The following is a 25,182-nucleotide window of genomic DNA, read 5'->3' as shown; positions in this document are numbered from 1 at the left end:
TCCACTCTATAATTTGATTAGAAACTTTAGGTTACTGTTGGGCATGGGATGGCAGGGGCTCTATCTCAAGCTTCACACTTCTTACTGCTGTTTTCAGTTTGGAAGTTTTCATTGCTTCCAGGGTGGTATGATCTGGGTAGAGATGTAGTCACTGTTGTCTTGAGCTGCACTCTGTTCCTTACACAGGCAGGGCCCTTGATATCTTAGGATTGCAATTGATATTGTCTCTCAGCCCTCCCTTGGGACCAGAAAAAGTACTGTTCCTCAGGGTCCCTTATCTCTTGAGGCTGGTACTACTGCCACTCATGGTTTCTACTCCCTCTTCACTGAAAGTGTTCCTCCCTATCCTTGAGCTATCATCTAGAAGTGGGTATAAACAATAGAATTGAAAGGCAATAGAGTTGCCTCCTAGGGCTCTCATTCCCACTTAACTGAAAGTATTCCTCTTTGCTCTTGAACTATGACCCAGAAATAGGGATAGGCAATGGAGTTGCCAAACAGAATCTGGTCTTGCATCCAGCGCTAGTGCAGGGGTACCCTGTAATCTGTTTCTGACAAGTTGCCAGCCTGTGTCTGGCTTAGAGCTCCCAAATCTGTTTCTGTTTCTGTCACTGCCACCTAGTGCCACCACTAATGGTTTCATCCACATAGGGTTTGGGTTAGCCTCCTCCCCAATGTTACAGGTCTCTCTTTCTGACCTCCTATGTTTTCTTGGGCTGGACTGATGTCTCCCTCTGACCTTTTGTTGACTGTCACTCTAGAATTTATTTAACATATTATTTTAATGCATTATATTAATTAATTTAATAATTTTAATTATTTTAATGTAAGAAAATGTTGGGAGAGCTCAGCTGAGTGCTTTTCTTCTCCATCATTTTGGCTCTGCCCCCAGAAGTCTCCTGGGTGAGGTATTAGCTTTCCTGCTTATTAGCTGTGTGACCCTGGGCAAATCACTTAACTTGGCTTCCTCATCTTAAAGATGAGGTAGAAATGCTTACACTATGTGTACCTCTCAAGGTTGTTGTGAACAAAGTGTTTTTGTGAGCTTTGAAAAGCTATATATATGTGAGCTATTATTTATGGCTTAATTTTAAAGTAATACTTCATATACATGATTTGAATGAATATAAGTTTTGATGGGATATGAGACTTTGTTCTGTGTTTTTTTGTTTGTTCTGTCAAACCTAGCACTCCCTTGTCCTTTTGTTGTAGCTGATAACCCTGTGATCTCTGAAGAGAAAGGGCCCTGTTACAGACTTGTTAATTCAGGAAGACAGTGCATGCACCCCCTCTCTGTTCAGCTCAGCAAGCAGCTCTGCTGTTGCAGTGTTGGCAAGGCCTGGGGACCACATTGTGAGAAGTGTCCCCTTCCAGGAACAGGTAAGATGGGCATAGATAAACAGGGGTATTCATACACACTCATTGCCATGGAAAGCAACCTCTCCAACTCGGATCATGTTTGCTTTCTGGCTTTTGATTATTTAAATTAGGTTTTTTGTTAATTTTTTTAGGTATAAGCAGAACAATCACATTGAGCTGAGGGAGAGTCATAAGTAGGAGACTTTGCCTTTTCCATGTGACAGTACATTTCCAGTTGAGCAAATTAAGAAACACTAATTCAGTTCATTCTTAGCTTAGGTTACACCAGCCTATGGAAAAAAAATGGCCACCATTATGGTCACATCTCTGTCACTGTCTTACTGTTAGCGAAGTGAAAACCTATTTACCCCTCAACCCTTTCTTACAATAAATATTTTACTGAGTGCCCACAAAGTGAATACTACTTTAGTTTCTTGTGTTGAAGCTCATCATATTCATGTTATACTTCTGTCAAGTCTTAGAAGATGATTAGATTTGTGGTACAGATCCCATCTGAGACCCTCATTAACTCAAATTTTTTTGGATACTGTATGCCTTGAACATAGTAGATTTAATGGTACATAATTTATTATTTGTCTGAAAGCATTCATTTACTTTCTTCGATACCTAATTTATGCCTAAGAAGTCATTTGCTCACCCAGCAGGATTTGACCTATAAGAAAAAAAGGGCACGTGGCAAATGTGCATAGTATTACTAACAAAAACTGCCCCTGATTTCATTACATGGGTATATAAGCAGTATAATAAGATTCTTGTTATTTGACTAAATTCTTCCTGTAAAGGAATGTAAAAAGCCTCTTTGAGTCTACCACTCACAGTACCCAGATAGTAAGTATATTATAGCTGCATTGTAAGAAGTAGTATGCAACGCTAAAGTTTCATGGAGTTTCATAATATCCCTCATCTTATGCTGTTTTTGTTCATATGATTTTGATGTATTACTCCATCAGTGAGTATAATCAGAAAAGTTGGCAAAATGAGGTCTTGACATTCACTTTTTTTTTCTTCTAATGAAAACCTACCTTCTTTTGTTCGTTGGTAGAAAACAAGGCTTGAGGTACCACCTAATTTCTAGAGTATACCATCAGCAGGAGCTTCCTGACTCATAATTAAACAAATGAAAATCAACCAAATGTATTGTCTTTGTAATTTATAAGTGCATTTTTTAAAAGAACAAGTTTCATGACAATTTAAGAAATAAATTAGAGCAGTGTTCTCAGTGCTTCTGTGCATCATTCGTGGTCTTTTCAGCATAAATGACCATATTTAAAATTTGACATCACATTGAAAATATATTTTACATATAGTTTAAAAGTTACAGTTTTTGCTAGTTTCTTTTAGTTGGTATTTTAATTATTGTGAAAATAGCAGTATTGTCATATGTTAACACTTTACAAAACATTTGGGGAAGAAAGATTTTCTAAGGGACTTATTGTAAAGAATAAATTTTTAAAAAAATTTGTTCTTAGAGAGCCATATAAAGTCATATCAATTTAGACTGACCAATTGAGAAATAAAATATTTTTAAAGGCTTTAACATTATAGAATCTTCTCTTTTTAAAAACAAATTTCCCTTTCTTTCTTCCTTCCCTTCCCTCCTTTTCCTTTTTTTCTTTTTTCCTTTCCTTATTCTCTTTCCTTATTTCCCTCTTTCCTTTCCTTCCTTTATTTCTTTCCTTACTTCCCTTTGATCTCTCCCTTTTCTCTTAGTAGTGGGAAAGACTTGTATAAATCTACAACTTTTAATAGAAAAAGTCTTTTTTTGCTGTTGACACAAATATTCCCTTTGAGGCAAAACTTTTCTCTTTGGTTACTTTCTGTTGTCACCTTATAGAGAAAATTATTTTCCTTTTTCATATACAACCTTGGGACCACTCTTCTCCTGTTCTTATTTTGAGCCTTTCTTCTTTGGAATGTATCTTCGGCACATGATATGACCAGGCAACTGTTTAAGGGGTACAATAACAGTTATAATTTGAGAATATGTTTAGTTACAAACAAGTAGACACATTACATACACTCAGCCTGGTTCCATAAGCCAAGGTTCCAAGCTTTAACACAATGATTAGGTTTTTTTAATTACTTTTATTTCACCTCCAGCTTGGCTACTTAACTTCTCACCCCATCATATGGAACCCACATTTCTTTTTAACTAGACTTCAGGTGCAAGTCTCTAAGTATGGCACCAGCATTTCCCTCATAGCAGCCCACTGATTCTTAGCCTTGCAGTTCTTCCTTGTCTAGTTTTTCCTGGCATCACCTCAGCAAATTTCCCTTCCCTTATATCTGCCCAAAGGTATGCCCCTGAAAAATTGCTCCATTTTCTCATCTTTAACTGAATTCTTAGTTATCTGATCTGTATCTTTGCCTGTCTCATCACTGTCACTACACCTAAGCTCCTTCAACCTCAGTTAAACCATCTTAGTTAATCCTATCAGTTTTTCTGAACAACCTCCTTTTTTGGTCACTATTAATACTCCCCTGTTGCGGTTAGTAGTATACAGTTAATGTTTTGAGAGAGAGACAGAGAGGGAGAGAGAGAGAGAGAGAGAGAGAGAGAGAGAGAGAGAGAGAGAGAGAGAGAGAGAGAGAGAGAGAGAGAGAAAGAGAGAGAGAGAGAGAGAGAGAGAGAGAGAGAGAGAGAGAGAGAGAGAGAGAGAGAGAGAGAGAGAGAGAGAGAGAGATCAGTGGTTTACAGCACAATTTAAAACACAAATTGAAGAGGGGTAGATTTTTCCCCACATTGCCAAAGTCCGAGTTCTTAGTGTCAAGTTACTTCAGACCATAGGCCTAAGAGGAGGTAGAATTCCTTTTTGGTGTCACCAAACAATGTTATCTTTTAAATTAGTCTGGATAATAATATTTTTGGCACACTAGCTGAGAATCAGCAAATCGATAAATCTAAAGTGAAAGGCTTTTGTATTTGCATTTTTTTCTCATCAGTGAAGTTTCAGATAAATTTGCCATTTATTTATGCATTTCACACCTGTCTTTGTGGTTTTGGGGTGTGTGTGTGTGTGTTTATGAATGATTTTTTTAAAGATAGTTATATTATTTTCCTCTGTTTGAAGTTATGTACTTATAAATTTTTAAAAGGAATATTTTCCCATCCCAAATCTAGCTGCTTTTAAGGAAATCTGTCCTGGTGGAATGGGTTATACGGTTTCTGGCGTTCACAGACGTAGGCCAATTCATCATCATATAGGTAAAGGACCCGTATACATCAAGCCCAAGAACGTCCAACCTGTTGTTAAAAGTACTCATCCTCCACCTCTCCCAGCAAAGGAAGAACCAGTAGAAGCTCTGACCTTCTCCCAGGAAAAAGGACCTCGGATGGCTGTGCAAGGTGAGAGTGGGAACAGATCCTAAAGTATAGCTAGCCTGTTGATGTCTGTGTTTTTTATTTTCCTGTCTGTAACCTTTTGGAATGGTATGCATAAATCAGTTGAAGTGCTCTAAAGATATTGACATAGTTTACCTGGATTCTAAATCAAACTAAATTTCTCTTCTCATTTCATGATTCCAGGGATAACGTAGGCCTTTGAAAAAGCTGTATTAATTAATTGTCTAGGGGTATGGCTTCATAGTTTTCTTTCTTTTCATGAATTAATACCCTGGAGGCCTGAGAGAGTTATGGCATTAATTCAGCTTCTCTGCATTCATCCAGGATGCCCAGGCAGTAAATACTATGATGGGATCATATATTAAGAGTGGGAATCAGAGGTGGAAACTGAGGCCCAGAGAGGTTAAGTAACTTGCCCCAAGGTCGCATAGCCAATAAATAGCAGACCCAAGATTTGAACCTATAGTCTCTGACTTAGACCCAATGCTATTTCTACCATACCATAATGTCTTTCACTAAAGGAAGTAGAAAATTTTAAAATGTCAGTGTTGGAAAGGAACTTCAGGGTTATCTATTTCAAGTGTCTCATTCTACTGAGGAAAGTATGACCTAGAAAGATCAAATTCCTTCTTGTTGTTCAATCATTTCAGTCATGGCCAACTTTTTGTGACCCCATTTGGAGTTTTCTTGGAAAAGATACTGGAGTTTTTATTATTTTATTATATTATTATTATATATCATATTATTTTATGTGTCATTACATATAATGTATTGCATATATTATATTATTATTATTTAAATATTTGATTATTTCCTTTTCTCATCATTACAGATGAGGAACTGAAGCAAACACAGGGTTGAGTGACTCACATGGCTAGTAAATGTCTGAGGCTAGATTTGAACTCAGGAAGATGAGTCTTTCTTTCTTACTCTAGGCCTGGAACTCTATTCACTGTGCCACCTAGTTACCCCTAAATTCCATACCTTAGCTCAAACAATAAGTTAGTGGCAGCATTAGGATGAAGAATACAAAGTTGTATGAAGAAAAATAAAAAAAGCCTTTTGATGTTATAAACAGATTCCAGAAACCTGAGTTTTAATTTTGAATGTGACATTTTACATCTGCCAGATCTTTGTCAAGATCTATTCTTTCTAATTCAGTTTCCTATATTTAAAAATAGCATTTCAGTTATCTTGTTATCTTAAAATAATGGCAACCACTCCTCTCCTACTACCAAAGAAATGAAACCTTACACTTGCTCATTTCATATGTTTACCCTAATGAAGTGCTTTTTTTTGATTTCCAGAGTTGAATGTCAGAATATAGGGGGTCAGTGGACAGATTTTTGGGACAAGAGAATTGTATCGTCTCTAAAATCTGCAATGTATCAGTGGCTCAATGAGTTTGCCTTTCTTTTATAAGTGGCAAACTGGTCTTCCTTGTGGCCACACTAGAAACATGTGCTCAACAGAATCAAAGAAGAAAAACCACTTCATCTTTCTGCACTTAACTTTCCTAATTAGGTATTCTGCTCAGTGGTAGTACCACTGAGAATATCCAGCATAGGAGTGAAACTGCTTTGTAACTGTTCACCTTTATAGGCAGGAAAAAACTGGGCCCAGCTATCTAGATTTTGCCAGTGAATAAGTTCCTTCTTGGGGGTAAGTTAAGTAATGAAAAAAGATAATTAATTTTCTCAGGCCACTAAGCTATTTCAGTCCTGATTTAAAGTCTGGCACCCTCATAGTCTTGGAGATAATGTAACTGATGAAGATTTAATTTATTTTTAGGGAGATTATTTGCCTGGAATCTCAATAAACATTGAGATTTCTCTTTTGCCTCAGAGGCTAATATCTGAGATTGTCTACTTAATAAAGAATAATGAAAAATCTGGAATGAGACTTGTTTCTTCTTGTTTCCATAGCCAGGGTCGAAGGTAGGAAATTTATGTTTATGGACACCCAGGAATATTTAGGCATGACCTAATAAAAAGGATTAACTGCTGAAACAACAGTGGATACTTCTGAATCTCAGACCCCCAATTAATGTTTGCGACACAGCCTTCCAAGTTATTGTCAGAGAATTTCTAGCTGGTCCCTGGACATTTTCAAAGGGGGACATGCTGCAAATATCTCATTTTAATCATAGCTGTTTGTGTAACCAGTAATTGTGGCATGACACTGATGAGGCTGTTTAATACTGACACCTGTGTGACGTTTATCCTCGTCAGGATGCAATATGTTGTCAGTAAAGTATTCAGGGTGTTTCCTTTAAGAATAAGTTGTCTTGGGGAAGCTAGGTGGTGCAGTGGGTAGAGCACTGGCCCTGGAGTCAGCTATATGACCCCGGGCAAGTCACTTAACCCCATTGCCTAGCAAGAAAGACAAATCAAAAAAAAAAAAAGAGTAAATTGCCTTTAGAGTTCCTCCCTCCAACACCTCTTTTATTCTTCATAGTCCTTCCATTGAAATAAGTGATGCTCTTTATCAGAATTGACACTACTAAAGGACATCTTGATTGTACATCACATAAAGAATAAACATTTTACTTGTGATTTGAAATGCCCCCCCCTTTTTTTTGCATTTCGGTGCAGCAATTATTCTGAATAAAAGAGACCCCTTGTATATCTTCAGCAAGCTAATTTTGAAGTCCCCACCCAAAAACCAGATACTTAAGCATTTGATATAAAACACAGAAGCATATAATTTTGATGATTAAAGACCGGTATTTTTTTAGTCCATTCCTTGTTTTTTTTAAAGGTCATAACACGGAGACCTTGAAAAATAACATGAGTTGGCCAGGGTTACATGACTAGTTAATGTTGGGGCTGGAATTCGAACCCCTGTTTTCTTGATTGAACTTGATACTCTTTCCACTAAAACATTCTGTGTCCAAAGTTTGCTATTGCCCTAGTTCTCTCTATACCAACCAACCAGTGAGTGAGCATTTATGAAGTACCTACTGTGTTCTAGGCACCATGTAAGTATGGGAATACAAATATTAGAAAGACAACATGGAATTAATGTAAGAGTTTATTCTGTCTCTGAAAAGTGGTATCTTAGAGTGATATCTGCTCCCAGTGGAAAAATTATATTTGTAGTCCTACTGCATTAGAATATTGGGGTCTTGCTGGTAAAAATTTGTAAGACTGGAATATGTACTATTCATTGTTTTAAATTCTAAATTTTCTTTCTTTTCTGATTTTAGTGGCAACTGCAGCACCTGAGAAGGTAATCTATTCATTCCTTATACTTTTCATTTAGTTTATCTAGTAGAGAGGATTGTTATATTAGATATATTTGTAGACTCTTTCAACATAGAGAACCATGCTTATTTTGCCCATGTATAAAGGATTGTGAACTCACATATAAAGGAGACAGAATGAAGGAAGAAGAAGGTAACTAAGTCACTAGATAGGAAGAGCCCAAATCCATATGAAAGAGCCAGGCGTGGAATGCATTTGTAAGAATCCTGATAGACATTTGCTCATGCGTATGTGTGTACATGTGCATATGTGTGTATATAAACACATAAATGCACAAGCATATTTCTGTGATACTTCTGTGTATGATAAAAATAATAAACTTATTAACATAGTGCTTTAAAATTTACAAAGCATTTTATATCTATATATGATCTCATTTGCTACTCACAATAACTTTGTGAGGTAAGCTATCTTATTCCATTTTACAGATGAAAAAACTGAGACAGAGAGGTTAAGTGACTTACTCAGGGTCATACAACTAGTAAGTGTCTGAGGTAGAATCTTTGAACTCAGGTCTTTCTGACTCCAAGTTGAGTTCTCTATCTACTATCTTTATACATACAGATCTATAAATAGTTTTCAAAATACAATTGAAATTAAATCTAATTGGCATTAGAACAAGGGCAGAAGTTGTCCAGAAGAAACAGAACTAGAAAATATTTCAGAGAAATTTCTGTCAAACTTTAGTTGGTAGCATAAAATTAGAATGTTATCTTGTGTCAGTTAATCAACAAGAACTTATTAAGCACCGAGTGTGTGCCACACACTGGGGATATAGATACAAAGAATGAAAGAGTTGCTTCTCATAATGAGCAGCATTGTAATGGGAAAAAATAACAACCACGTAAAAATGCATGCAGCATAGAAGCAAAGTGAATAAATAAACATATGTAAGGCAGTTAAATGTGAAGCAATTTGTGAGGGAGAGCATTAGCAGGTTGGGGAATCAGGAAAGACTTCATGGGGAAGAGGTTCTTCGAGGGAGGGCATGTATTGCAGATAGCACAGCCAGTGCAAAGACACAGAGAAGGGAGATGGAATATTCTGAGGAAGAAATGGAGAGGAAGCCAGATTGATTGGATCTTAGTGTGAGAGGGAAAATAATATCTAATGAGGCTAGGAAGATAGACTGAGGCCAGTTTGTAGAGGACTTTAAGAGCTAAACTGAAGAGTTTATGTTTTATCCTAGAGCCAATAGGAATTCACTGGATTTGGTGTTGAGTAAGGGAAGTGATATAGTCAGATCTGTGCTTAAAGAAAATTACTTTGCCAAGGAGTGTATAGACTATTAGATTAATCTAGGTGAGAGGTGATAAGGGTCACTCTGGCAGTGGGCTAGAGTTGGATGGAAGGGATGTTGTACAAGAAGAAACAGGAAGATTTGGCAGCTGATTGGAGAGAAAGTGCTGACAAATAAATGTGAGTGGTAAACATAGCCAGTAAGAAATCCAGGGACTTTCATTTTATTCTTAGGAATACTGCTGATTCTTTGAGTGCCTTTAGGCAGTTAGTTTAGAGGAAGATGAGGAAGTGAGCAAGCATTTATTCAACGCTTCCAGGCAGTGTCCTAAGCAAATATTTACAAATATTATTTTATTTTCACAACTTCCTTTGGAGGTAGGTTCTAGTACTAAGTTCAGTTTACAGATGAGGAAACTAAGGCAGAGGTTAAGTGATTTGCCCAGCTAGGAAGTAGCTGAGGTCATATCTGAAGTCAGGTTTTCCTGACTCCAGGCCTGGTGCTCTATCACCTGCACCATCTTGCTGTACTTATGCTTTGTTTCTTTATCTGTAACATGAAGATATACAAAACTTGTACGGACTAGACTCTATGGCTAGTCTTACATTAGGTCAAATATAGACTAGATTCAGAGCTGGAAGGGACCCATGAGGTGTTCTAGTCTATCCCCCTTTTTTTATGATGAGACACTGAGGTCCTGAGATTTTCACTAACTTGCCCAGGGTCATATAACTGGGAATCAAATCCAGATCCTCTCCAAATCTAGGATACTTTCCACTGTACTACCCATCCTATGGTTAGAGCTGTAAGGGACCTCAGAGGTCATGCAGTCCAACCTATTCATTGTACAGCTGGAGATACAAAGGCTGAGAGACATGGGGTGATGTGCCTAAGATAATCCATCTAGTAAGACATAGGTGAGGTTCAAGCTCTATTCTTTCTGGCTTCAAGCTCAGTGTTCCATCCACCACAATAAGTGTGCTTTTTGTCCTTGTTCTCCCACGAAGCCTGTATAGAGGATTTCTACGGTCCCTTGGATACCTTCCCCTCGATCTTTTAACATTCCATATGTATCAGTGCAGCACTGGAGCCATCCCTCTGTCATAATTAGCCCATTTCCTATCCAATCAGACATTTACTTGATGACTTATTTTATACCTTTAGTTGCAAGTCATGAGAATAAGGTAATAAAATCAACTTATTTTGCTTCATCCATACAATATATAGTATGTAAATCACTGAGGCGGATACAAAAGATTTTGGAGTTACCTTCTTTCCTCTTGGAATTTGTATGCTAGTAGTTGAGAAAACATTTAGAGCATAGTTAGAACTCAGGGGCTTTTAGGATCAGGTTATCAGTGCAGCCCTCTCGTTTTGGAAGAGGAAATGGAGGGCCAGAGAAATGAAGTAAAAGACCTCACAAGTGGAAGTTGCTATTGTTTATTGATGTCTTCTGACCCTCAATAAGCTAAATACAACTCTACAGCACCTAATAATGAAAGAGACATATGCAGGGTCATATGTTTCTGGGGGAAGTAAGAAAATAAATAAGATATGATCCCTTCTTTCAGAGAGTTTACATCAAGTAGAGGATAGTGCGAGATGAGACACATAAACAGATGTATAGTACAAACTAGAACCTGGCAGGTACACAAAGAAGTATAAAATGTTATGAGAATAAATTATGAGGGAGTGACTTGTAGGTAGGGGAATTGTGGAGGACGTCATGAAGGAAGTGACCTTTGAGCTAGGTCATGAAGGATAAGTAGCTTTCTCAATTAGAGATGTCAAGGATTGTGATTAAACTCTCCAAGGATAAAGATATAGAGAAAGAAAAGAAGAGGCTCGTGGGAAGAGCCTTGAGGAATGCCAGCGTTATTGGAGCAGATGAGGAAGACAAGTCGGCCAAGGAGACAGGGGAGCAATTGTAGAGGTAGGGAGAAAAAACCAGGAGACTAAAGCAGAAACTATGGGACTAAAGAGTCTATAGGAGAGGATGGTCACTAGTGCCAGATACTTCAGAAAAGTCAAAGAAGCTAAGGACTGCAGAAAAAAACAACCACAATGTAGCAAATGAATCCTTCCTTACACAGCTTAAGCAGATACTGACTTTTTCTCAGTTACATTGACAGTCACTGTTCTGTGAATTAGGAGTGTGATATGTTCAAAAGAAAGGTTGGTGTATATGGGAAGTTGCAATATGACTTCTTTCTTTGTACATATTCTGTGACTGACATTAAGTATTTTACTTTACCAGATGATCTGTTGTAACAAATTTGTCATATCTGATGTTTAATCTATTATCTTTGGCTGGTTTTCTCCATTGGTTAGAGTAATACATGAAGGAGGCCTAGGTAATGAGTTCATTCCCTGTGTGGGACTGGGCAAAGTGAGCCAGCTGTCTTGAAAATGTGTGTTGGTCATCAGGGTGTCAGAGTGAGAGAGTGTGGATGGATTAACACAAATCATTTACCAGTACTGGAAAAACAGCTTAAAGCCTTTACCATAGCAATTCTATACCATGAACATGTAGCCTTTGTATGCTAAGGTTGGTACTAATTATTTTTTTAAAAAAATATTTTATATAATGTGTTTTAAAATAAAGTGAAGTAATTCACATTTCCCCCTGACACAATATAAAAGCTTCATGTTTCTTTCCCGAGTTTTACTAAGAAAACAATTAATTGCATAAGACCCATAATACAAAGAAATTAAACAGTGGTTTTTCACTTTTATCCTTTTTTTTTTAACATCTAGGAATTCGTTGACCAAGAGAAAACCAAACTTGAACCTGGTCAACCCCAGCTGTCTCCTGGCATTTCAACCATTAATCTACATCCACAGTATCCAGGTAGTCCATTTTGATTGATATAATAGGAAAAAATGTGTTAATCTATTCTGAGTCAAAGATGGTAATAATAAATTTCATGTTTCTTTTCAGAGATTGGTAATTAATTTTGGATTCATACAGTAATCAGTTCTAAGTGGATGTGGAAAAATTAGATTATAACTTAAGACTGTTTATTGTGTGTAAAATGAACATGGTATGAAATAAAACAATACTTATGTTTTAAAATTTTCCTTTAACCTCAGTAAGTAGGTAAAGTATTGCCACTATCATGTGAAGATCCATGAAATTTTTGCATAGTGAAGAGGTCCTCATATTCATGGAATAAGGGGACCACTACCCAATTAATGTTCATTTTGTGTGGGCCCAGAAGTGAATTACTTTTATTTCATTGCACTGTCTTAAATTAGTCTCATAGACAACTGCTAGCATTTGCTGTTCTTTACAGGTTTCCAGTGAGGTGCCTCTTCAAAACTCCTTGCAGTTCATTGACCTTTGAATTACTGTTGTCTATTATGAAATTGCTTTTACAGTCTCTGTGTCTTTTGAAATGGGCTTTTCACATACATAATGTGTTTTCCTTTTTATCCATTTCTCCCTTGTCCTATAGTAGTGATTGAAAAAACATCACCTCCTGTGCCTGTTGAAGTTGCTCCTGAAGCTTCTACATCAAGTGCCAGCCAAGTGATTGCACCCACTCAAGTAACAGGTATGGTGCAATATATGATATGGTCTGTGTCTAGTGAAAGTACTATGACTAATGTAGCATCTAAGTAATTAATGGGTGATCACAGCGAAGAGAGTTTCCTGATAACTCAGAATATTAGGGTAACAACAAAATCTAGCAAAGAGGAGGATATGGTAGTGATCATAGTTAACGTTAAAATATGGGTTTCTGAAATTCTAGGAAAGTTAGAACTTCCGATTATCACTTACATTTGCATTAATTACTTAGCAATTTATTCTAAGATATTGTCAGAAATCCTCAACAAGAATCTTACCTGAATCATAATAAAAATGATTACATGAGACAAATAAAACATTCTTTAAAAAACCTCTGAAGAGAATGATCATTGCATGGAAGATCCAATATCGTGGGTAGAATTCCAATGGACTTATGGGTTAATGACCTCTGCAGAAGGGAGATAAGAGGGAACAGAGGGAATACCACCAAGTGTATTTCATATGTTTGGTCAGGTTTTATTGCATATTTAAAATATTGAAGAGTTAACAGATATCAGTGGAGAAACACATGGTAACAGGGATTTTAAATAACATAATTATATTTTAATTTATATATTCCAAGCAGTTCCATATTTATATTAATAAGATAAAAGTTTAAAATGCTACAAAGAAATACATAAAATATAATATTCAGAGATTTCCATATTTCATTGTCACAATATGACAAATCTCATGAAAGCTTAAAAACAAAGAATTCATAAATATGAAACTTTTAGAAAGAATTAACTTAGCTAATATTCATTTTCTCTCCTTCCCACCTCTTCCTCTATTGGAAGGAAAAAAAAGAAAAACAAAATCCTTGTAACAAATATGCATAACCCAGTAAAATGAATACCCACATTTGCCATGTCCAAAAATGTGTATCTCATTTCTACATATTTAATTCATCACTTTGTTATCAGAAGGTGATTTTGTTCATCAGTGATCCCCCTCAGTCTTGGTTGTTTGTTTCATTGATCAGAGATCTTAACAGCCCATTAGATTGTAAGTACCTTGAGGGCAGGGACTGTCTTTTGCCTCTTTTTTGTATCTACAGCATTTAACACAGTGCCTGGCAACTATCAGTTTCAGAGAAGTCTGGGAAGACTTCAATTAATATCAATCAATAAACGTTTATTAAATACTTAGTGTGTTGTATGCCAGGCACTGTGCTACACTCTGGGGATACAAAAAGAAGCAAAAGACAGTTCCTGCCCTCAAAGAACTTGCAATCTAATGGACTTCTAAGACTTGCATGAACTGATACAGAGTGGAATGAGCAGAAGCAGAACAGTTTACATCACCGTAGTTTCCTCTAGTGGGACAGTTAGGTGGCACAGTGGAAGGAAGATGAGTCTTGAGTTCAAATGTGACCTCAGACACTTTACTAGCTTTGTGACCCTGGGCAAGTCACTTAACCCTGTTTGCTTCAATTTCCTCATCTGTAAAATGAGCTGGAGAAGGAAATGGCAAGCCACTTCAGTATTTTTGCCAAGAAAACCTTAAGTGGGGTCATAAAGAGTTGGGCATTACTGAAAAACGAATCAACAACAATACGTTTTCCTCAGTATTCCTCCTCTTTTTCCTTCTTCCAGAGAGCCATCTCTGTGAACCTTCATATATAACAAATATTATTTTTTTAAAAAGAGGATATCACAGTTTATCAATACATTGAGAAATCTGAAAACATATGTAGTATGCATCGCCTCTGGACTTTCATTTCCATAAAGATTTGGGTTGGATACATACTCTCATATCTCTTCCTTTTGAGTATTTATAATTTTTTTTAGTCTTTGAATTCATTATAATTTCACAATATTCATTTCTGATTTTTTGTGGGTATGGTTCTTTCCACTTATACTGTTGTAGTCATTGTGTGGTGTGTATTTTTTTGGTTCTTCTTGCTTCACTTAGTATCAATTCATGTAAATCTTTTCATGCTTTTCTGTATTAATCACATTTAGCATTTGTTATAGCACAGTAATATTCTATTTCATTCATGTACTACAATTTGTTTAGCCATTCCCTAGTTGATAGGAATCTCCTTTTTTACAATATTTTTGCTATTACAAAAAGTGGTATTATAAATGTTTTGTTATATGGGGACTTCCTTCTTATCAATGGCTTTTTTGGGGATATGAGCCTGGTAATGGAAACTCTAGGTCAAAGGGTATGGATATTTTATTCACTTTACATGCATGATTGTAAATCGCTTTCTAAAATGGTCATACCAGTTCGTAGCTCCACTAACAATGCACCAATATGCCTATATTCCCATGACCCCTCCAGCATTGACTGTCACAATTTTTGTTATCTTGGCAAATTTGCAGGGTGTTTTGATATACATTTTTCTTTTTATTAGTGATTTAGATCATTTTTTGATGTGGTTTTTTTTAATACTTCACAAATTTTCTTTTGGGAACTGTCTGTAACCTTTGACCACTCATCTCTTGGGAAATGGATTTTGGTTTTTACACACATACATATATATATGTGTGTGTGTGTGTGTGTATGTATATGTGTGTATATATGTGTGTGTGTGTGTGTGTGTGTGTGTGTGTATTTGTTAATTGCTTGTATATCTTGGATACCAAACTCTTGTCAGAGAAATTTGATGAAAATATTTGAATTAATTTTTAGTTTACTCTAGGATTCTCAAAGTAAAGCAGCATAATTCCTAAAAATTTCAATTGGTTCCTTATATAGTTTGGAAATGAGATCTTTATTAGAGAAACTTGCTACAAAATTGTTTTTTTCCCCTTCAGTTAGCTGTTTCCCTTCTAAACTTAGCTGCATTAGATTTGTGCAAGAACTTTTTAATTTTATGCAATCAAAGTTATCCATATTATTTTCTCTGATCTTTAGATAATAAGTGGAAATAATATATATGTATGTATGAGATAGTTGTTTTTTTCAATCAATAGTATTTTTTTTCCAATTACAGGTAAAGATAGTTTTCAACATTCGCTTTTGTAAGATTTTGAGTTCCAAAGTTTTTTCTCCCTCCCCTTCCCCGAGATGGCAAAAAATCTGATATAGGTTATACGTGTACAATCATATTAAACATATTTTAGTCATGTTGTGAAAGAAGAATCAGAACAAAAGGGGAAAACCATGAGAAAGGAAAAAACCAAGAATTTTAAAAAAGGAAACAGTATGCTTCAGTCTGCATTCAGACTCCATAGTTTCTCTGAATGTAGATAGCACTTTCCAGCATGAGTCTTTTCGAACTATCTTATATCATTGTGTTGCTGAGAAAAGCTGTCTATCGAAGTTGGTTATTCCACAATGTTGCTGTTACTATGTGCAATATTATAGGATAACAATTGTAAAGCACTTAACACAGTGCCTGGCACATAGTAAATACTACATTAATGTTAGTTATCATTATTATTATTATTACTATTATTATTATTTAAAACACAAAACAGAAGAAGCAGGCAGTGATTTTTTTTAATTATACATGAAACTCTCCTAAAATATATATATTGCTCTTTTGGATATAAAGAAATCCTGGCTAAATCAGTGGCCAATTATCAAGATATTTCAAAGGAAGCATTATTACCAAAGAAGGCCACTAAGAAGGTTAAATGAAATGCCTACTTTCTGGCCTCAATAAATATGAGAATGATTTAAGCACATCTTCAGGATATTCTTGATGAAAACATGAGCAGAGAACAAGGCAGACTTTGCTAGAGTTTTGTTACAGATCACATCTTCCTTGTCATACATTTAAGTGAGACATATGGAATATGTCTTGTATTTATTGGGTTTTTACTTTATTTTTTATATTCATTTAAGAAAAATTTTGAATTCCAAATTCTTTTCCTCCCGTCCCTACCTCACCCATTGAGAAAGCAAGCAATACAATTGCTGTTGATTTACAGACAAACATTTGATCCTGAGATACCAAAGACAGTCTTGTGAACTCTCCTCTGAAAAAATATCTCCCATCTTTATGTTAAGATCATAAAAGATTCCGTGTTAGATGCCATTACAGAAATAACTTTGTTCATAAATCTTCTGAGAGTCCCATTCCTCTTCCATGTCTTACTTTGCTATGGGAACAATCATCAGATAGAATTAGAAAAGACTTGACAGTCTAGCCTCTTATGGATTCACTCACATTCCCTGTCAGCCTAGGGAGCAACATTACCTTTCTTGGCCACCACTCAGAGCTGTATTCGTTTATTGAAATATAAGTTCTTTGAGGGTAGAAACTTTTTTATATTTGTATCCCTAATGCCTAGCACAGCACCTGGTCTATAACCAGTATTTGATTTGATACTTATTGATTGATTGATTGATCTTATTGATTCTCAGTTTTTTCATCCATAAAATTTGGCAATAAATAACATTTATCTCACCAGGTTATGATTAGACTTAAATAAGATTAATATTTGTAAAGCTCTTTGCAAACCTTATATTTTTATATAGATGTCAGTTATTAATGTTTGGAATAGTGACATAAACCAATGATTGTAGGGTTTTGTTTTTTGTGGGTAGGAAGTGGAGGATTGAGTGGCAGAGCTGCATAGTGAAAAGAATGCTAGACTTGGATTTAGGAAAACCTGGGTTCTTAATCCTGTCTCAGCTATGGGACTAGCTCTGTGCCCCTAAGCAAAGCACGTAAGCTGTCTGAGCTTAGCTTCTTCATTGGAAAAGTGAGAATAATAGCTTCTACCAACCAGGGTTCCTGTGAGGCTCAGAGGAGATGGTGTGTATATATAAAGTGCTCTCCAAACCTTAAAATACCATATAAATATGAACCATTATTATTATACTGATTTCTCAATTCTCCCTCCATCTTTTCTGGAATACTACATAGTCATTAATTCATTAAATTATGATAATGTATCTATTGTTTGAAGACCCATTTTGTGCCCCAGTGAAGGTACAAAGACATATAAAACACAGTTATGATTCTCCAAAGAATTAACTTCTGCTGAAATAGCAAGGAGAGACAATATGATACACTTTCAGTGACTCTTTTCAAAAATGACAACTCGGCAGTAAGGAAACAACTTTATCCTGTAACAGTTTTCTATATAGTACATACCAGATTGCCATTACAGAAATAACCTTTAACTTTTGTGCTGTTTAACAATGGGCAAGGCAGGAAGCAGCTGTTGGATGCTGATAATTTCACTCAGTAGCCGTGTGCAGAGTTTGACTAGCCAAATTCTGTTTAGTTATTATTGAAATGCAGATACTCATTGAAAATACTGCAGGTCTTTAGTTTCCTTCATGGTACAGAACAACTTTTAGAAAGGAAATGAACTTTTCTAGAAGATAGCTAAATCAGAGCTTGGGAAAGACTCTTTGGCATGAATACTTCCTCCCTAGGAAACTTAAAAATTGTTGATTTTGAAAAAAAGTTTAATTTTTTCAAGGTTTTTCTTTTCCCTTAATGTAATATTTGTCTGTGTCCCAATTTCCTATAGTAAAATAAGCTTTTTGGAACATTCAGCAAATGGGACAATATAAATAGACATGTGTCAAAGTGATTTTCCTAAAGCTCATGTCTGATGGTGTTGCTCCCTATTCCATAAACTCCAGTGGTTCCCTACCTCCAGGATCAAATATAAAGCCCTCTGGTATTTCAAAGCTCCCCATAAAGTAGTCCTCTTCCATTGTTCCCTTAACCCCCTCCATCTGAACATGAATGAAGACATTCATCAATGTTTTCCTTTCTTATTACACTCTAATGCATCTCTCTCTCTCTCTCTCTCTCTCTCTCTCTCTCTCTCTCTCTCTCTCTCTGTTCTCTCTGTCTATCTGTCTCTCTCTGTCTTCTCTGTCAATCTCTTTCCCCCTCCTTTTCTTCCTCCCTCCCTCCAATGACATTGGGTTTCTTTCTGATAATGGAATGAGACACTACAACACTCAATTTCCCAACTCTGAAAATGTTCACTGACTGTCCCTTATGCATGGAATGCTCTCCCTCCTCATCTCTCTCTCTTCTGGCTTCCTTGGTTGTTCAGTTGATTCATTTGTTTTTGACTTTTGTGACTGTTTGTAGGGTTTTCTTGGCAATGATACTGGAGTCATTTGCCATTTTCTTCTCCAGCATATTTTACAGGTGAAGAAACTAAGGCAAACAGGGTTAAGTGACTTGCCCAAGGTCACACAGCTAGTAAATGTCTGAGACTAGATTTGAACTCACAAAGATGAATCTTCCTGACTTCAGCACTTTATCCACTTTGTCATCTAGCTGCTCACCTGGTTTCTCTGGCCTCCTTCAAGTTCCAGCTAAAATTCTGTCTTCTACAGGAAGCCTTTCCCAGTACTCTTAATTCTAGTGCCTTCCCTCTATTTATTATTTCATGTTTATTCTATGAGCTGCTAGGTGGCATAGTAGATAAAGTGCCAGGCCTGGAGTTAAGAAGAGCTGAGTTCAAATCCAGCCATTACTAAGCTGTGTGACGTGGGCAAGTCACTTAACCTTGTTTGCCTCAGTTTCCTCATCTGTAAGATGAGCTGGAGATGGAAATGGCAAACCACTCCAGTATTTTTGCCAAGAAAAACCCAAATTGGGTCATGAAGTGTCAGAAACAACTGAAAGGAACGAACAGCAACAATAATTCATTCTCTATATCGTTGTTCATACATAGTCGTTTGCAGGTAAGCTTCATTATATTATGAGTCTTTGTCTCCCCAGCACTTAGCACAATGCCTGGAACACTGTAGGCACTTAATAAATATTTATTGGCTGACATATTTTTGTTTCTTGGTAAATTAGATACTTTTTCTAACTGACAACACTGTGAAGAATCCGTGGTGTAGCTAAAATAGCTTTTTGCAACAATTATAGTTTGACTTAGATCGATTGATCTATGTCTCTCCTCCAGAAGAGCTTTCTAGGATGACATCATACAAATTTAAATATAATTGTTCTTTGACATACATGGGGTTAGGGCACAGGATTGCTGCAGATATAAAAAAAACTGGGAATAACTTTAGGCCCCATTTCGAGACAAAGAGGTGTTCTTAGAGAGGAAGTAGCCCATAGTTCTTTAGTGCACTGAGACATTTAACAAAAACTATTTATAATAAATTTCTATACTTATACTTACGGTAGTAAATGATAAAATAGATTAATTGTATAGTATTTATACATTTATGACTTCAATTTTCTTTTAGTTTTCTTTATATACATGTATCATTTGTGATTTTCTGTAATACACTGCAAATCTCCAAAAATTCCCATTTAATTATGGATGGCTATCCCATGAATAACCAAAACCATGAATGTGAAACCCACAAGTGTTGAGGGATGCCTATTAATTTTCCTAATTGTCCCTTGAATGTAAAGGGCAGTGAAAGATTAGTCCTCCCTAAACAGAGCAAGAAGGGATCCTTTCTCTTAACCTAATTTACATGGAATGCATAGAAAAAGAAATAATTTCCTCATGCTTATTGGTGAGAGTTTGTGGTAACAGTGTTGGGATAATTAATTTCAAGTGTAATTATATTTTAAAGTTCATTAATTATAAAAGAGTAGAATATCTACAAGAAACAAGTATGTTTATTTTCCCACCATAATAGGTAACTTGGTGGCTTACACCTTTATTGGCAAGCCATGTCCAAATGAAAACAAACTGTTAAAGTAAATAAATATTTGATTTGTGATTGCATCCTAATAGACCAAGGAAAGACTTGGAGAGGAAAGATTTGAAAAGTAAGCCTTTAGCAAAGTTAAAAACATCTGTTTCGTTTGTTATAGAGCAATTTTTGTTCACTTGGGGTGCCAGTGTGTTAGAGTAAGCGTTTCTCTGGATGTGTATTTGATGCCTTCCTCTTACTCTTCCCAGATTGTCTCTTGGCCTCATATGATTTCCTGTGTGGAACTCTTTGTACATAAGATGGCCTGAGTATTTTCAAAACTGTTTGCTCATCAAATTCTTTGAAGAGTTAGAACTGGCCACAGTCTTTGGAAAATGTTTGTCCCTGAAATGTTTGCTGGTATCACTGAGCCTCCATAAACTCCATAAACTATGCTAATGGAAATTCTTTTTGGGGGGTAGTATGCTAAGCTTCATTTATATCTCTAGGTTTAAAGATTTTTTTTTGTACTCACATAACAAGAACAAATGTGCAAAGAACAAAACATTAATTTTCATGTTTTGTCCAAATAATTTTATTTAATTTTAGAAGACATAATAAAAATAATGCAGGCTTAGAATCATTATTGGCCTTATTGTGTTTGTTGGCTGGATGAATGGAGCATTTGATTTTCCATTGGCTTTTGGTCATGGCCTCTATCCAGAATTCTGAAGTCACTTGAGAGAATACAATGGGATATGGCCATTGACATGAAGAGAATGAAATTGTTGTGATTCTTTATACAGTGAACACCTCTGATGAGTGTACCTTTTTCCCCATTGTAATAGTCACATAAAATGGCTACCCTCCTATTTTTCCCTTTAGTGAAGATATTTGTGTGTGAAGGTAAAAAAAGTTTGCTCTGATAGCTAGGATGATGTTGTTAAGTTTTACATTACAAAAAGTAGAGGAGAAAGACCTGATATGAGGACTTAGCAGAGAAATAAGTTCACTTCATTGTTAGGTATTCCATTAATTAGGAAACAATAAACAGAAAGCCTAAGATGTCTGAATTATACAGTTTTATCTATCTGGGACGGTGGAATCTGCCAAGGGAAGATAGGTAGAATTGGTATGATTTAGCCCTTGGTTATAGATGATGAAGCTTGCCTCTTTTTTAAATAGTATTTTATTTTTTCTGATTACATGTAATGATAGTTTTCAACATTCATTTTTAATAAGATTTCGAGTTCTAAATTTTCTCCCTCCCCTACCACCTTCTCAAGACAGCAAAGCTTGCCTCTGTGTTCAAAAATTGAACAAACAGAATATAGATGTTAGATGTGTTTTGTAATAATATATTTCTCCTTTTATTTCTCATAGGAACATCCTGGTAGTATTGCTATAACATTTCCTCCTATGCCTTGTGTACTGTCTTAATCACAGCCAGAATTTTCAAATTGTAACTTCATGTACATCACAAAATCACAGAATATATAAGGTTTAAGTGGGCTTGAAAATCACCTGGTTTTTCCCCACCTCCACTGTTCAATTTATTATATACCAGGAAACTGAACCCTTGAGAAATTAAGTGATTTGCCCAAGGTCAACCAGCTGATCAGTAAGCATTTAAAGTCCTCTTTTTTGTCAGTATTGATATTCCCTCTACCAACAGAGGTAGCCAAAAAGTTCATACCCTGAAGCTAAACTGATCATAAACCTCTTCAAATTTTGCTAGATTTGTCCTAGGAAAAGGAACATACAGCTCATGACTGGACCATTTCTCAAAGCTTTTCTGATTTAGCCAGGACCTTTGACATCTTTCACTTTCTTACATCGTTTTCAAGAATTGAACCACATGCCACTTTTATAACCACCAAGAGGCATCAGAGTATGGTATTAGTAGAGGCCCAGTTTGAGACATTAGAAATTCAGACTAAAAGGAAGGGATTAAAGAAAGGGAAGACTAAGAAAGTTGGAGTTCTTCACTAATAGCTTTCATTTCAAGCTTCTTTTCTAATAGGAAAGGGGAATAAACTAGGGTTGACATTTTAGGAAATGATTTAATATGGATTGTAGAATAGGAAACGTCCTTTGCAAATGAAGTTCAAATTATATTTGTACACTCATAGTGCAAACACATTTGGATACAAGGGAAGAATTTATTAGATTTTTTTAAAAAAGATAGGAAAAGAGAGGAAAAAAACATATACTCTGGAAGCACAAAGATTCTGCAGTGTGTAATTATGAAAAAGCTCTCAGCAAAGATGGGTCAAGTATATTATGAAAAAGATGGGAGAGATGGAAAGTGAAAAGAATGAAAAGCCTGAATTTTTGTTTGTAGAAGATGGAGTGGTATGAGAAATAGTGTTTTCTGATCTTTTTCTTGGTTTGGTAGTGGAAGTATAATTTAGTAAAAATTCATATTTACTCTCTAAATAGTATACAAGTTCCTTGACAGTAGGGGCCATTTCATTTTTGTCTCACTGCCCCCCAGTGCCTAGCATGTAAGTACTTAATAAATGCTTTCTTAATGAATAAAATAAGTAAGTGACAAAATAAATGACAAAAGTCACTCCTAATTTCTTCAGTGGGTCAGAGTCAGCAAGCATTTATTAAGTGTTTACTGTATTCCAAACCCTGTGCTAAGTGCAGTGGACACAAAGAAAAAGCAAATAACTCTGTCCCTGCCCTCAAATTCTGGTGGGAGAGACAACATGGAAATAAATATGTATATAGAAAATAACAGTGTAAATAAGAGATAATCTCAGGGGCAAGCACTATTATTGCTAGGACTGGGGAAGACCTATTGAAGAAGATGAAATTTGAGCTGGGTTTTGCAGGAAGCCAGGAGGTGGAAGTGAGGGGAGAGAGCATTTCAGATACAGAAAAGCCAGTGAAAAGATAGTGTTAGCAGATGGAGTGTCATAACTGTGAAACAGCACAAGACCAATGTTGCTGGATCATAGACTAAGTGGAGGCAGATAAATGTAAAGAAGACTGGAAAGGTAGGAAGAGGCCAAAATGTGAAAAGCTTTAAAAGCCAAACATAATTTTATATTTGACCCTAGAGACAATATGAAGCCACTGGAGTTTATTGAGTGTAGGGGTGTGTTTGTTCGATGTGGTCACACCTTGTTTTAAGGAAGATCAATGGCAGGTGAGTAGAGGATGGCCTAGATTGCAGAGAAACTGGAGATGAGGAGGTCAACCAAAAAGTCTATTGAAATAGTCCAGATAAGAGGAGGTTATTTACATAGTCTAGATGTAAGGTGATTAGAGCCTGGACCAAGATGATGGCTTATATGAGTAGTGAAAGGGGAACCTATATAAGAGATGTTGTGCAGGATAGAAATGATAAGACGTGTGCGAATTCGTATTCCTCTTTGACTTAATAGCTTGTTTTTGAGAGTTGCTATGACTGAAAACATTCATCACCCAGGATCCAGAAATAAATATCTTTTATGCTGTAAAAAAACCAACCAAACAAAAATTCCTTCTGAGAGAATCGGGATATCTTTGTTGCAAGCATCTTGTAAGCATTAGATAATTATGGCACTACTTCTTTGGCATATATTTCCAGGTTTTGTGATTTTGTGAGAATAGACATTTTAATTACTCGTGTGTATTGTCAAAATTATTTTAGTTGTTCATTTCTTGTAACTTTGACAATTTGTTAACTACTAGAAGTTCTTTTTTTCTGACAAAAAAGGGCATAAAATTTGTTAGCTCATAGAAAAATCTTGTAAATGTTCAATTTTTCATCTCACAGAATTCCCAAACCCTCTGATATAAATCAAAACACAAAGGAAGAAATTGAGTCTTTGTGTATAGCATGGCTCCTTCTAGAACCCACTTAATTCTGAAATTAATTGTACAGGCAGTTTGAAAGTCACACAGCAAAAGAGAATAACAGTTTAAGGGAAAGGATAAAATGATAAAAATGAATATGGTGTTTGTTTGAAGTTACAGCACCAGTTACAACATGGGCCAATTCCTGAGTTGATTTCTGCTAAGGCATTTTTATTGTTGTTTTTAAAAACATTCCTCTTTTTGTAGAATATGTATTTCCATCTTCACTGACAGTAAGACACCTGTTTTCCTCCTTGCACAAACCGCAATTGCTTTTAACAATACTCTGCTCTCTGACCTCATGTTAACCTATAGTACTGACTTACAGGAAACACTGTACTTTGTGAGTCATCAGCTCCTGGGAAGCTTCCTTTGCATCAAAGTGTTCCATGGGATTGTACCATCTCTTTTCTGTCACAGTTTAATTTGTGGAGTCATTGAGCTCATAGCCAAGATATTAATGCATACTTACTTTCTGGATTTTAAATATACTCTGATGTTTTCAATACAGTGAACACAGAAAACTGTAATACTTTAGATGATAATTGTCCTCAGAATACTACTACAGCCTCTATCTTCTGATCCTATCTTTAGATTCTTTTAAAAGACTCATACTTGCATTTTGCATTGCATAAGAATACAGGTAGGTTGGGGTAGTGGATAGAGGCCTGGCTTTGGAGTAAAGAAAGACTTCTAGGTTCATGTCCTGCCTCTAATCATATACTGACTTTGATTATGAAATTCTTGCAGGAAACTCTGTAAGAATATAAGTTACAAGCAGGTTGCCAGTTTACATTAGTGGAGGGAATTTCCATGCAAGAAGTTCCCAATGAACTTAAAGGTCTGGATGGGGGGGGGGGAGAAAGACATTCAATGACATTTGTTAAGTGCCTTTTATATTGAGAGCATTGTGGTAGGAAGTACTAATGAAACAGAAACTGTATCCCCTGCCCTTTGAGAACTGAACTTTAAATCGAAATATAGG

General features: G+C 36.0%; 1 protein-coding gene across 4 annotated transcripts in view; it reads left to right on the top strand.

The window, feature by feature from the left end:
- The window catches only part of LTBP1 (latent transforming growth factor beta binding protein 1), a 467,907-nt gene that overhangs the window by 312,127 nt on the left and 130,598 nt on the right, over positions 1-25,182 (top strand). For 2 of the 4 annotated variants that reach the window (XM_020972349.2, XM_020972348.2), the window contains 5 exons: positions 1,213-1,380; positions 4,502-4,726; positions 7,932-7,954; positions 11,987-12,080; positions 12,688-12,786. In XM_020972349.2, the coding sequence (XP_020828008.1) occupies positions 1,213-1,380; positions 4,502-4,726; positions 7,932-7,954; positions 11,987-12,080; positions 12,688-12,786 (609 nt within the window). The remainder of the gene's footprint in view (positions 1-1,212; positions 1,381-4,501; positions 4,727-7,931; positions 7,955-11,986; positions 12,081-12,687; positions 12,787-25,182) is intronic. The other 2 variants (XM_020972347.2, XM_020972350.2) reach the window with 1 other exon arrangement.

Source organism: Phascolarctos cinereus, unplaced genomic scaffold (assembly GCF_003287225.1).
Source record: "Phascolarctos cinereus isolate Bilbo 61053 unplaced genomic scaffold, phaCin_HiC Scaffold_2;HRSCAF=192, whole genome shotgun sequence".
Lineage (NCBI taxonomy): Eukaryota > Metazoa > Chordata > Mammalia > Diprotodontia > Phascolarctidae > Phascolarctos > Phascolarctos cinereus.
The sequence above is the reverse complement of the archived record's forward strand: the minus strand, read 5'-3'. Positions and strand labels throughout refer to the sequence as shown.